Here is a 13475-nt window from a genome sequence, read left to right as displayed (position 1 = left end):
AATAAAAAGGTAGGCCTACACTGCGCAGATTAATGAACAATAAATGTTCCTCACTTACCGTAACCCCCGAGGAGAGAGTCAGCCATCGCTGTTTCAAAGGTTCAAAGGTCACGCCACCACTTGGCAGTCCTAGTCCCCTTAAAAACCCACCACACGCAATTTATCCTTGTGCTTTTCAGAACACCGTCCGGACCCAGACAAGTATGGCTTATGTTCTTATCATATTCTTCCCTCCCATCCCTTCATCCCTGCTTGTTGTTCAATCACGATACAGGTCAGTACTACGGCTATGGAGAGAGAGAGAGAGAGAGAGAGGGCCCGTACTGCAGTGGGGGCCAGGAAAACACACACGGCCCAGCCTCCGTCCACTGTTCTGCTCCGCTCCAGATGCTCCTGAAGCACAGTCAACAGGGGCTTAGGCCACGGAAGGAGAGAGAGACTGATGGAGACAGAGCGAGGGGACAGACAGACAGACAGACAGACAGACAGACAGGGAGACAGGGAGACAGGGAGACAGGGAGACAGGGAGCTAGAGAGAGGGGGGAGAGAAAGACAGACAGGAAGAGAGAGAGAGTGAGGGAGAAACTCAAGCTAGCATTTACTGAACCGCACACCAACCAGAGTGAACAGTATGAGGGGAGAAGCTTGACTACAGTTCCTGGTCCAGGGGGAAACCTCATGTGCTTTTTATTTCACTAACTGCTCATTATTATTCGGCCATTTTATAACCCCTCTCTGTTTACGCTATGTAATACTATATTTTGCAATAACGTGTTTTATGGTAACACTATCAAAGTACAGACCACAAGAGCTGGGCAACAAAAAATACTAAATAAATATTAACAGATAATAAAACCTAACATATTCCACTGCATATTTCAGTCAAAGCAATGCTATTTGATGGTATCATGACTGGGCTTCTTGTCTTTTGTATACAAAAACAACTCTAGCACTTTTATGTAAATAGACTTAAACTGCGAGACTCGATCCACGTTCAAACACAAAGATATGCAATGATAACCCCACTTGTAAATCAAACGTCGCTTGTTAATTGAATGCTAACTTCCTAGAAGATGAGAAATTACGTCTAACACCACAATAGCTAGTGTGTGTGTGTGTGTGTGTGTATATATATATATATATATATACACACTGTGTACATATCATATCTCAGAGCCTGGGTGATAGAAATTCCGAGACAGCTCATGTACATATTTGCACACAAACACAAAGTCCCTGTAGTGTTAACCACCTCTTGCAGCCCACTCTGCATTAGCGCATTAGTCTAGCGACGCCGCCGCAGCGTGAGTAACAAATGTGCCATTAGAAGCACTTTTTACAAGGAGGCACTCATCTCCCAATTAGCCTAATGTTGGCCCTCTCCTTCCCATGTATTTTCCAGCACTGCCCCCTCCACCCCTCCATCCATCCCCAAGTAATACCTCATTAATCCCTCGCCCCGTTCCTCCTCCCTCCAGAGGTATGACAGATCACCCTGTCACTACACATCCCAGACTCCTTTAAACAATGCGGATAAACCTCCGTTTGTGAGGTTAATGACAATTAAACAATAATTACAGCAGAGAAGCGGCGGTAGGATACACTCTTAATCTAGCGGACGGCCCCTCTACCCCCTCTACATTATTAGTTTATCCACCGTGTCCGTGTCATTCGGAATTAATCCGCCCGACGACGGCTGTGTTTATTTATCTTGCAGCCGGTTGGCTCGCTAGCGGCGTTCCCCGGTAATGTTTACTAGTAGTGGAGGTGCCCGGGTGTTGTCGGGGGCGACCGGCCCAGCAACCTGCCTGGTTAAATTATGGCTGACAGGAGAAGATGAACAAATGATGGCCTAATTATGGGGCCGGGGTAACGCTGTCAGATTAAAACAAAACAGGCAATTATACAATTAGCTGTAGCGCTAGTATTAACAGGCTGCGCTGAGAGAGAGAGAAGCTGGGAGGATTTACATAGAGGACTAGAAGGAAAGAACATACACATACTTTTCCCTAATCATCCCCTATCATAACCAATGACCCAGTCTATTTGGCAGGGAATGGAGAGAGATCCCACACTCCTCACACAAGGCAAACAAAGCTAATATCAACCATTAATATCCTATGGGCTGTTAGCTGTACCGTCCTCAGTCGTGTTCTGGGGTTTGTGGAATAGGGGATCTGTGACCCAGATAGAACTAAAGATGACATAATGGGGGTTATCAGGCTTTCTAGGCTTTATGATAATGCCATTCAATAGACACATACATTATATACAGTAAGTTCATCTTGGCCCTAATAGATGTAGGCTACAATGCGTAGGCTGGCTACGCTTGAGGCAGATTCACCAAGGGCAGAGCGATGCAACCAGCCAACCACAAGGCTGTATGTATCACCCTATCACCGCGAAGGAGACTACTGGCTGGCCGTGGCGTTGGAGTTGAACCCTGGGAACCACATTGATCCACCAATCAGCTTGCAGTGCCGCGTTCCCCCAGAAGACACCTATTGATCCCCCTCGGCCGCTCTCTCATCCCCAACGTGAAAAAGAAACTGCCTCTATCCCCACGCTCGCCACTTCAAGGGAGGTTAAGCACGAGGTCTTGAACCTTGTGGCTTCCCTCCTCCATGTTCTGTTTCTCTCCCTCCCTTTCGCCCATTCTTTTTTTGTCTTTCTATCGCTCCATGAATAATGTATTTGGGTAGTGGTGGTGGCGAGAGGGGTGCCATGGGGGATGGGGTTCACAAAAGCTCAGTGCCTGGAGCCATCATATCAGAGGGCTAGGGCTCTTTCCAGACCCTGCTCCGCTCCCATTGGCAAGGTCGGAGGCCATTGGTTGAACAACCAGCACCACTTCCTGCATGGTGATGATGGGTCACGGGGGAGTGGGTCGACCCAGACGTGGGCGGAGGACATTTGTAAGGAACCGGTAGTCTGCGATCACGCTTAGCTAACACCATGTTCTCATTTAAACTGAATGTTTTGTGTGTGAGAGAACACACTTTAAAGATGGCGAACGCTTTACATTATTTTCCGCATTATCCTGCAGAATTATATCTGATTGGTAAAAGGGCATTTTTAAATGTTAACTTCCAATTGAAATGATACAGTAGTGCTATTAGATAATGGTGTCATGTATTACAACAAGAAACTGACACTGTCTTAGAGGAAACAATCAGAAACAGTCTGTCAGAAAGCAGAGAGAGAGAGAGGACTCACTCGTTTCAACAGGGAGATGGAAGAAGATCAACTACAGAGAGAGAGGGGGGGGAGAGAGAGGGGGGGGAGAGAGGCAGAGCGAGAGAGAGAGAGGGGGGAGAGAGAGAGAGGGAGGGGGAGAGAGAGAGAGAGGGGAGAGGGAGAGAGCGGGAGAGAGCGAGGGGAGAGGGAGAGCGAGAGAGGGGAGAGAGAGAGGGAGAGCGAGTGGGGGTGTGGGGGGGGGTGATCTTAAAGGACCCATGATGACCCCCTGAGGGGAGTGAGGTTCACCCAGCCCAGGCCTGGAGAATCATCCTGTTTTCCATATAACATCCCAGCCGCTCCTTAAAAAGACACCCTGACGTCTAAACCAGGTGGGATTCAATAAAAGTCTACACATGGCCCTTCTGCTGCGGCACGTTCATCATTCTTATTAGAACTTGGGAGGGGAGGCAGATCAGATATGGAATCCGGGGTTGATGCCTTTTCCGTTATTCAATTAAACCCAGGCATTGCAGGTCGTGGTCAATATGATGCTCATCAGTGCCAGAGACTCATTCAGAGCCAGAATGACTGGGGTCTGATCTCTCTGCAGTGTGAGTGAATGTGACTGCTTTTTAACTGAGAACCAGACACAGTGATCAAGCAATTCAAGCAGACTAGCCCAGAGATACCCTGGCCCTGCCTCCATGCCTGGTTGCTCTCCAACCTGATTTAACTCAAGGCTTTGGTAAAATATTCATGACGACGTGTCGGTTGTTGCTTAGGGCGCTAATTGAGTGGAGTGAAATTTATAGTGGTGGCTGCATGCAGGCGGTTTAGGGCCATTCTACCAGGACAGATAGGGTGAGTCCCTCTCTGGCACTCCTTGACATCCAAGTGGCCAAGGGCAAGCTGTTCCCCCTCTTTTTCCCAGCGTCTCTCTCTTTCTGCCCCTAAAGAGTGTCTGGTAACCTCTGGTTGTTTTAAAGCTGTCCCATCCGCAACCCTTCAAAGGGAAGGAGGATGGTCCTTTGGCCACAGCCCAGCAGAGGTGCAGATGGGGCGGCACATGGAAGCCATTTCGGGGGCCTCTGCGCCGCAGTGGAGTAGAAAAAAAATCTTTGGAGCGGCCCAGGCTTCAGATCACATCAGAACCTTTCATGATGCGCCCGCAGCAGTTAAATCTTAGCACCGTCTGGCCGGGCTTGGACTGATCTATTGATTTCGCTGTCTCTTTTCACAAGGCATCCAAGCTAACATTTTGGCTAGCTAGCCCCGCTGTGCTAAGCAGCCGTATCCTCAGTCTACAGTGTAAAACACAGCGGACCCAGAACGCACCCAGGGGGGACTCCTCTGAGAAGTGAGAGAGCAATAAATGAGAGAAAAGAGAGGAGGGAGCGAAAGGAGGGAGCGCCTGATGGTTCACATTAATTGAGGATGATTCGTGTGATGTGCAGCGTTTGGACGCGGCCAGGCCGGTCTGTCCTGGGCCTGGGAGACAGATGTGGGGGCCGCTGTTCCTCCTCCAGGGGCTGAAAGGAGCAGTGAGGCGGCTGAGAAATGGCCTGTCTGTCCGGGGGGGGGGGGGGCTGCTTTGGTGTGATGTCCTCCTTTTCTCTCCCTCATATCACATCTCCTTTGTCTTGATTACTATTTTGGCAAGGACCACGGGAGGAAAGGTGCATTAACATGTGCTCACCATTTGCTCCTTGGCTCTGCTCGTTGGCTTACAGTATGTTTCTGTTGTATTCTGATGTATGTATGTGTTGTTTCTGTTCTCCCTCAGTGTAATACCTGTCCCCCCCTCTAACAGCCATTATCCTTAAGCAGTTGACGGAGAGAAACAAATCTGATCTGTTTGAAGATTAGCCCTGCTGGAGTGAGGACAAGTAAAACATTGATACTAGATATTTGTTGCGTTTTCTACCTAATATGGACTAATGACACTTGAGAATGAGGTTCCAACCTTCACTAATCATCAACTTAATCTCATAGTCTGTGTCTGCCCATATTTTACAACAGAGGTGTAATGAATTATAATTTAATTCAATTCTTCAAAGCCAATAAACATCAACTCCTACTTCTTGCCATTTATGTAAAAATGCACCAAATATGATTTCTTATTCCATTCTTACCTGTGATGAACCACAACTAATTTAATACACAGATAACCAATTCCCTACACAGTGCTCATTGTAAACTGAAATAACTGAGCACGAGACTGACTGATAGAAATAGACAAAAACACACAGAATATACTGACTCCTATCTGCACCTGGTGATTTTCCAGTGTCTCCCATCATCATCCTGCAGGAGTCGTGGTGTCTATAACACACCACTAGGGGAGCTCTCTGCCTACTGTGTTTTTACTAGGCTAGCATGCAGCAGAGAGAGAGGAGAGAATAAGCTAATGGACTCTTTACTTAATGTGATTAGAGCCATTATTGACATGCTGCCAGGAAGATGCAAGACCATTAACTCAACCCCCACCACTCCTCCACCCCCCTGGTTCCACGGCAGCTCTGTACCCTATTTCACTGCCTGCCTCTCTGCCTGCTTTCACACACAGGGGCCCCTAGACGGGGGGGTATGGGGTCCCCAGAGAAGTACTGCACATGTTTTTGTCGTTGTTACTGGGAGTCATTGTAGCGTCTCGCAAAATTCCACCGCGCTTTACAGCACAGTACACTGGCTTATCAGAGCACACTGGCCCCCCGGCAACAAGACATGCATGTAGAAGTAGTGCTGTACATCTGGCTGTTCACTCTAATCCACTTGAAATGACAGAGCAATAACAAGCTGTAAACATGACTGGTCCATCAGGAACAATAGATCAGATGGACGGGGGAAATCTAATTGTTGCTGTTTGCTTTGAAATGACTAACATGAACAGGATTCTGTTCAAGTGTCCACGAGGAAAGTAAAAGGTATACTTAAGTAGGAAATTGTCAGCACACTAGCCCCCCTGTTTCAAATTACAATGGTTCAGCCGCTCTGGTTTTAAATGGCCTCATTGGGATTGTTGTTTGGCATGTGGGTCGGCCCATTCATCTTTGAAGAGGTGGGTGGCACTGTTGCTGCAGTGTGATTTACACTACCCCACCTGAGTGCCAGAACACATCTATCCCTGTGGCACAGCAGTTCACATAGCCAGCGGTGCCTGGAGAATGTGTGTGTGTGTGTGTGTGTGTTCGGTGTGTGTGTGGCACAAGTATCTGTTAGTATGCATTTGGGCCACAATGTGTGTTAGTGTACATACTTGGCGTGTGTGTGTGTGTCTCGCAGGGCCCCGTTCCAGGTCCCTGGGCCTGTCTACTGTCATAAGTACCATAGTGGTGATTACTTACTGCAAAAATAAACATCATCACCATGTTCCCCAGCCTCTCTGCACTGTAACATATACATGTAGAAACGCTATAGACCATCAAAACACACAAGACCCCCAAAACATTTTGTTTTGCCATTTGCCTGTGTGTGAGGACATGTAATACACTAGATGAATAGCTTTAGTTTTGGACGCTTCAAATGAAACCCAAGTGTCTTTGAAAGGTAGAGAGAAAAGAAAGACTGGAATGTATCAGGACGCTGATAGAGGAAAACAAAGGTTTTAGAAGGCCGGGGGACGTCAGGCGTGGGGAGCTGGAGATTGTGGAGCCCTTGTAGACTTGTGTGTGTATGTGTGTTTGAGCCATCCATGCACACACACATCTGGTCTGCAACACTCTGTCCATTTCACTAGACCTTTCTACTTTCTGACTTTCATTGTTCCTCACAGTCTACTAAACCCTCTTCTCCCTGGAGAGCCACTAGCTTCACCATTCCTCCTTCGTTCCCTCGTTCATTCCCTCGCGCTACAATATGTGAAATGACAGGCTGCTATAATACACAGGTTGGTGGTGTGCGTTCCACTCTCTGTGGTTTTCAAGGACTACCTGAAATACTTCAAATGTTCTCCTTTCCCAAACCCCTACATGTGTGTTTATGGCAGACGACATGGAGTCCACCTTAGCTCCATTGCCTTAGCTCTCCTACCCTAGTCTACTCCGGTAGAACTACAGATCCCAGTGGCACAGAGCTGCAAAACGAAAGCTGTCATTTTGGTTCAATAGGGAGCCCTGAGAGGGTCATACAAGCACTTAACAAGTTCATTGTTTCTTTTATTGTTGGGAGGCAGGAACCCAAACCCCTGTGATTCCTGGCGGGACCAGAGACGTGACGAGAGGACTGTCAACTCCCCATAACCAGCCGTGTAACTTCCTTTAATAAATGTCAACTCCGTGACCCTCTTCCAATCACGGGGCTGCACGGTGGGCGGCGGCCACACAATGTCTGGGGCTGGCCCTGTGACACGGGAGGAAGTGGAGAGGGAGACAGTGTTTGTTCAGAGGGACACATGGGACCACCTGGAGACCAGGTTCCAGGACCAAGGGAGGAAAACATAACCTCCAGAGGTGATGTGTGTGTGTGTGTGTGTCTGTGTGTGGCAATGCGTGCCTGTTAATCAGAGACATAAGCCTTTTCATATCAATAAATCTAGTATGAACACACATGTACCGGTATGTAAGTACATGTAAGTGTGTGTAACTACACGTCTGTGAGTGACTGTGTGTAATGTAATACTATCCCCCATTGTTTGGGTCTGTCTCGTCTGGCGGTGCTGTGTAGTTCAATGGAGGGACTATCGATCCCTGGCCCTGTGGTCTAAGGGTTCCTGTCAGTAAACTCATTGAGCCGGGGCACCCTCTGTTCCCCCCCTCTGCCCCCACATAGCTACAAGCTAAACAGCCATCACAGAAACTCAATACGGCCAGACAAGTCCTGCTAGCCAGTACCTTCCCTCCCGCTAGGTCCCGCGAGGCTAACGCTAAGTCAATTCAGACGTGTAGCATCTCACACCAGTCTGAACCTGTTGTTGCCAGGGCTAGCGTGTTAGCGCTAATATGTCTCTCCATACAAATTACAAGCCGGGGGAAGAGGGACCAGATGCAATAAATATGGATTAGCTAATGTCCAGGTCCTCTCAGGTCTGTCGGGGCGGCTAGTGTTAGCGATAGCCGCTAAAGGAACGTGTCTGTCTGCGGCTTAGAGGTGGCGGGGGAGAGGGGAAGTGAAGCCTCACGGGAGCTCCTGGTGAGTTCTGGGAAATGAACTCCCTGCTTCCTTTAAATATACTGTGTAATGTAAATGGGAAGAGGAGGAGAGAGAGGGAGAGGAGGGTGGATATCATTTAGAAAACAACTAGTGGATAACGGAAGAGAGGATGAGGTGGTGTTTTTTTATCTGAATATTGATCAGCCGGAGGGTTGGTGGGGTTATGGGTCAAATGTCGTGCTGCTCACTTTGTCTGAGTTGTGTGTTATTGATTCTATTACGGTGGTATGGCTGGTCTGTGTTTACGGCAGGACCCTGGCAGAGGGAGTGGGATGGGAGCACAGCTTAGGATGAAAGGAGAGATGGAGGGAGAGGTGGAGGGATGGAGGGAGAGGTGGAGGGATGGAGGGAGAGGTGAGGATGAGGTCAAGAGGGGTGGGGCAACGTTTCCAATATAACATCCATATATTGATCTAGCTTGTTCACAAATCAGCTTTCCTACCTTCTGGTATCTGCCAAGGTATTTTAGTTATTCAAGGGAATGTCTGTAAACGCATCTCCTCCGAATGTAAATTCATTGAAACTCAATACAGGTCAATGAAAATATAGCCAAGAATGTATCTCACTTTTTCTTTTCTTTGTTACTTTGTTTTGGTAGTTTTACCAAGAGCTTAGCTTGATTTAGGAGGTTTTAGTAGCGGTGCTATAGAGAACGTATGGTTGGATTCTAGCCGGGAATCACACCGTGTCAACACCTCACAGCCCAGATGAATCATCTGGGAATCTGTGTATGTGTCATGACACATTGGGTATGAACTCTATTGGAGTCAGTAGTCGTGTGGAGTCATAGGCCCTTACTGGATACATGGCGGGGAGCCCATTGGCTGAGGTACCAAGCACTCTTTGTCCCTCACTGGCACCCTTAGCTCATGTCTGACTGCCACTTTTAGCTTTCCTGTCATGGAAGCCAAAGACAAAATACCAATTGACCTTAAATGGATAATAACGTTTTTTGGAACATGACGTGATTGGCTAGCTAAGTGGTACTGAGTTGATTTGACAACTGGTCTGGGGCCAGTGAAGGTAAATGAGGGCTTAGTGACAGTAAGCTATTTTAATCGCTGATCTAAGGACAGTTTGTACATACTCCTACAGATGAGGAGGGACTACTGTGTGCAGGTGGTTGACTTTGGAGAAAAGTACAAGGCTAGGAGAGAGAAAAAAAAAATCCTCAGTCAGTCATTCACACACACACACAGACAGGGTATGTTGGGCCAGGTCTGGCTATGTGTGTGCCGTTGGCAGTCCCTCTGGGCAGATGTGGGGTGTGTGCCAGGGGCGTGCAGTGAGAGAGGGCCAGTGTGCCCCTGGCACAGCCTGCTAGCTGCTTTGAAGTGGAGGGGCAGTGAGCCGTACAGCGCCGGGGCCATGTAATCCCTTTAAACACCATGGAGAAATACAAGGACCCCTCTCTGTCTTTCTGACTGTCTTTCTGACTGTCTGTCTGACTGTCCGAATGACTGACTCTCTGTCTGTGTGTCTGTCTGACTCAAAAGGCTCTGAAGGCCAGCTGGTGTGTCCACAGGTACAAGCATATGGGAGCCGGTGCTAACCGTGACGCCACACACACACACACACACACACTGAGCTGCATTGCTTAGTGAAAGTCAGTCTCCCCGTTCGGTTTTGTCTGGCTGGTGGGTAGGTCAGCACCAGCACCAGGCCTGTAGCACAGCAGCCATGTAAGGTGCACCGCTAGACTGCATTCCTCCTGGCCCAGCTCACGCACGCTCTCGCCCTCTCTCCCTCTCTCTCTCTCTCTCTCTCTCTCCTCTCTCTCTCTCTCTCTCTCTCTCTCTCTCTCTCTCTCTCTCTCTCTCTCTCTCTCTTCTCTCTCTCTCTCCTCTCTCTCTCTCTCTTCCTCTCTCTCTCCTCTCTCTCTCTCTCTCTCTCTCTCTCTTCTCTTCTCCTCTCTTCTCTCTCTCTCTCTCTCTCTCTCTCTCTCTCTCTCTCTCTCTCTCTCTCTCTCTCTCTCTCTCTCTCTCTCTCTCTCTCCTCTCTCCTCCCCAAACACCTCAACCCTTGCCAACACATAAACACAAACATATAGACATTATTTTGTTTGGCGTGTGAACGGTACTAGGCAAACAAAGCTGCTTGGCTCTGGTTTCTCCCTAAATGCTATATTTCTCTCCTAAACGTCCTATATGGGATGTCTTGAGTTCTAAACAACCATGAGAGAGAGTTTGCTTCTGGGTCTGGTGGTCATTACAGCTTGGCAGGTTTACCTGGGAGGAAAACATTCCTGCTCTACAATCTCTGTGTGTGTGTGTGTGTGTCTCGAGTCTGTTCATGACCTCACGATATGGTCACAGAGTAGAGACAAACATGTCGAAGATATATGGAAATATACTGTATACTGGTCTATAATACCTTTTACATTGACCCTTGATATGAGCATACAATTGGCTACATATGTTTTTTATCTGTCAATACTAATGTACTTGAGAATTGCATAAAAACCACAGGACTGAATCCACGTAAGTTGAATCTTTCAAGCCAAATTAGTATTGGAAAGTGACCTCAGGCTCATTGTCAAAGCATGATGTATTTTTATGCATGTGTGGTTTAGGTTTATCCTCATCACTATCCCATTACATATTTCTATAATATCTAGATTATATCATATAGAAACACATAATCACACATATTTACTTGACAAATTGTCTAATGACCCATCTGACTCTTCCCTTGAACCAACCACAGATCCCATGGCTGGGTCAACCACAGATCCCATGGCTGGGTCAACCACAGATCCCATGGCTGGGTCAACCCCAGATCCCATGGCTGGGTCAACCCCAGATCCCATGGCTGGGTCAACCCCAGATCCCATGGCTGGGTCAACCACAGATCCCATGGCTGGGTCAACCCCAGATCCCATGGCTGGGTCAACCCCAGATCCCATGGCTGGGTCAACCCCAGATCCCATGGCTGGGTCAACCCCAGATCCCATGGCTGGGTCAACCACAGATCCCATGGCTGGGTCAACCACAGATCCCATGGCTGGGTCAACCCCAGATCCCATGGCTGGGTCAACCCCAGATCCCATGGCTGGGTCAACCCCAGATCCCATGGCTGGGTCAACCACAGATCCCATGGCTGGGTCAACCCCAGATCCCATGGCTGGGTCAACCCCAGATCCCATGGCTGGGTCAACCACAGATCCCATGGCTGGGTCAACCACAGATCCCATGGCTGGGTCAACCACAGATCCCATGGCTGGGTCAACCACAGATCCCATGGCTGGGTCAACCCCAGATCCCATGGCTGGGTCAACCCCAGATCCCATGGCTCGGTCAACCCCAGATCCCATGGCTGGGTCAACCCCAGATTCCATGGCTGGGTCAACTAATCATTCTACTCCCTGCTCTGTGGGGGGGGGGTGATGAGAGAGAAAGATGGAGTCACTGAAGCACACGGTGGCGGAAAGGAAAAGAGAGGGAGGGAGGAGTTCGGGGGGGGGGGGCTAAAGTGAAAAGTCATGCCAAGGTGCAGAGGGGGCCTCTACAGTCCACAGGGAACGGTGGCTACATCTACGGATAGTACTCAAGTGCTATTAAACACTCCTCCTTTCTCTCATTCCATCCCTCCATCCCCCCCTTCCTCCTTCTCTCTCTACTAACTCCCCAGGTCCGGGCCAGGTACAAATGGCTATTTGCTGTACAACTCCCACAACATGTTTGTGTCTGCTAGCACAAGGCCCTAACAGCGTGTAAAACACAAAGAGTCAGAGAGAAAGAGAGAGGGGCCTTTTCTCTATTCACAAATGTCCCCCCGGAACACAAAAGCTTTCTGAATGGAGAATGGAGATGTCAAAGTGCTATTAGGACGGCCGTGCTGAAAGAGAAGCGCAGACAAGACTCTCCCCTGTCAATAGAACCTTAATGCGCCAAGGAGCTCCGGAAGAGCCATTGTGTGTGTTTGTGTGTGTGTGTGTTTGTGTGTCGTTTTAGCCTGGTGAATGTAGAGTATGGACACTCTCGCTCACACACACACGCCCACACATCGACATAAACACACCTCACACACACAGTCTCATCACTTTTTAAAGACACATTCAAAGTGAATAGATGATCCACTGCAGAGAGTCCTAACTTTGATCAAAACAAAGAAGCAGATTTTAAACTGCAGCCTTCAGATAAAACTACCTTCCAATCACAACACAACATTCCATAAACTGCAACAAAGAATCACCTTTAAATAATAGGAAGTAGCTGCTGAGGCAAGACACAATTTAGTTTATTTTATTACAGATTTTTTTGTCTCACATTCCCTTCTTATGATGTCGTGGTGAGAGTACGGCTAAATTAAGAAGTAGGCATTAAAAGGGGGTGGTAATGGACTGTCTCCATTAAAGGGATGATCATGGTTGTATGATGGTTGTGTCAGTCTTGCTAGCTGTTAGCTGTCGCCTGCTGGGCCTCTCCTGGCGGATGCTAACATGTCTGAACTGAACAACAGTAGACATACAGTAGACAAGGCTTTCATTATCTCTCACACCTATAGCAAGCTGTCTGTCAGCATCACAGTGTGTGTGTGTGTGTGTGTGTGTGTGTGTGTGTAGACAGACCTATTTCTCTCCTCTAATTAGTGGAAGGGAGTCCTAGGGGCAATCAGTGTTAGGGGTTAATGAGAGCTGGAGCGGAAAGGAGAGGCAGAACAGGGAGGGGTGCGTTGGTAACCCTTGTTGGTAACATTCGTACCCCTCTCATCATGCTGTCACCCTAAAGGGGCTTTACCCTAGCAGCGGCTCTCTGTAGCGCTGTGACAGATCACACACTCACACGTGTCGAGTCTCTCTCTCTCTCTCTCTCTCCCTCCCTCAGAGGCTCACTCACTCCTCTTTCACTGTAACAAAAAGAAAGAAGACAGAAGTCTCCTCTCCTCCTTTTCCCTCCTCCTCCTCTCTATCACCCAGATGTGACAGCAAGACGCAGGCCTGATTCTGACGCGCGGGAAAAGGAAGTGCGCAGCGGGCGAGAGAGAGAGTGCTCGGGGCGAGAGAGGGAAAGACTGCAATGTAATGTCAATAATATTTCTCTTTTTGGTTTTGTTTTGTCTTTCATACCATGTCATGTGTCTTCTCAGTCAGGTTGAGACTGGTCTACTACTATTGCTTTAATGTATAGTTATTCTCATTAATGTTG

General features: G+C 48.3%; 1 protein-coding gene across 1 annotated transcript in view; it reads right to left on the bottom strand.

The window, feature by feature from the left end:
- Window positions 1-11665, bottom strand: part of LOC115202003 (zinc finger protein basonuclin-2-like) — a 32668-nt gene extending 21003 nt beyond the window's left edge. The window contains exon 1 of the mRNA XM_029765862.1: window positions 11030-11665. Coding sequence (XP_029621722.1) covers window positions 11030-11665 — 636 coding nt within the window. The remainder of the gene's footprint in view (window positions 1-11029) is intronic.
- Between the last annotated feature and the right edge of the window lie 1810 nt (window positions 11666-13475).

This window comes from Salmo trutta, chromosome 11 (assembly GCF_901001165.1).
Source record: "Salmo trutta chromosome 11, fSalTru1.1, whole genome shotgun sequence".
In the NCBI taxonomy this organism is placed as follows: Eukaryota; Metazoa; Chordata; class Actinopteri; order Salmoniformes; family Salmonidae; genus Salmo; species Salmo trutta.
This window is presented reverse-complemented; position numbering and strand designations above follow the sequence as displayed.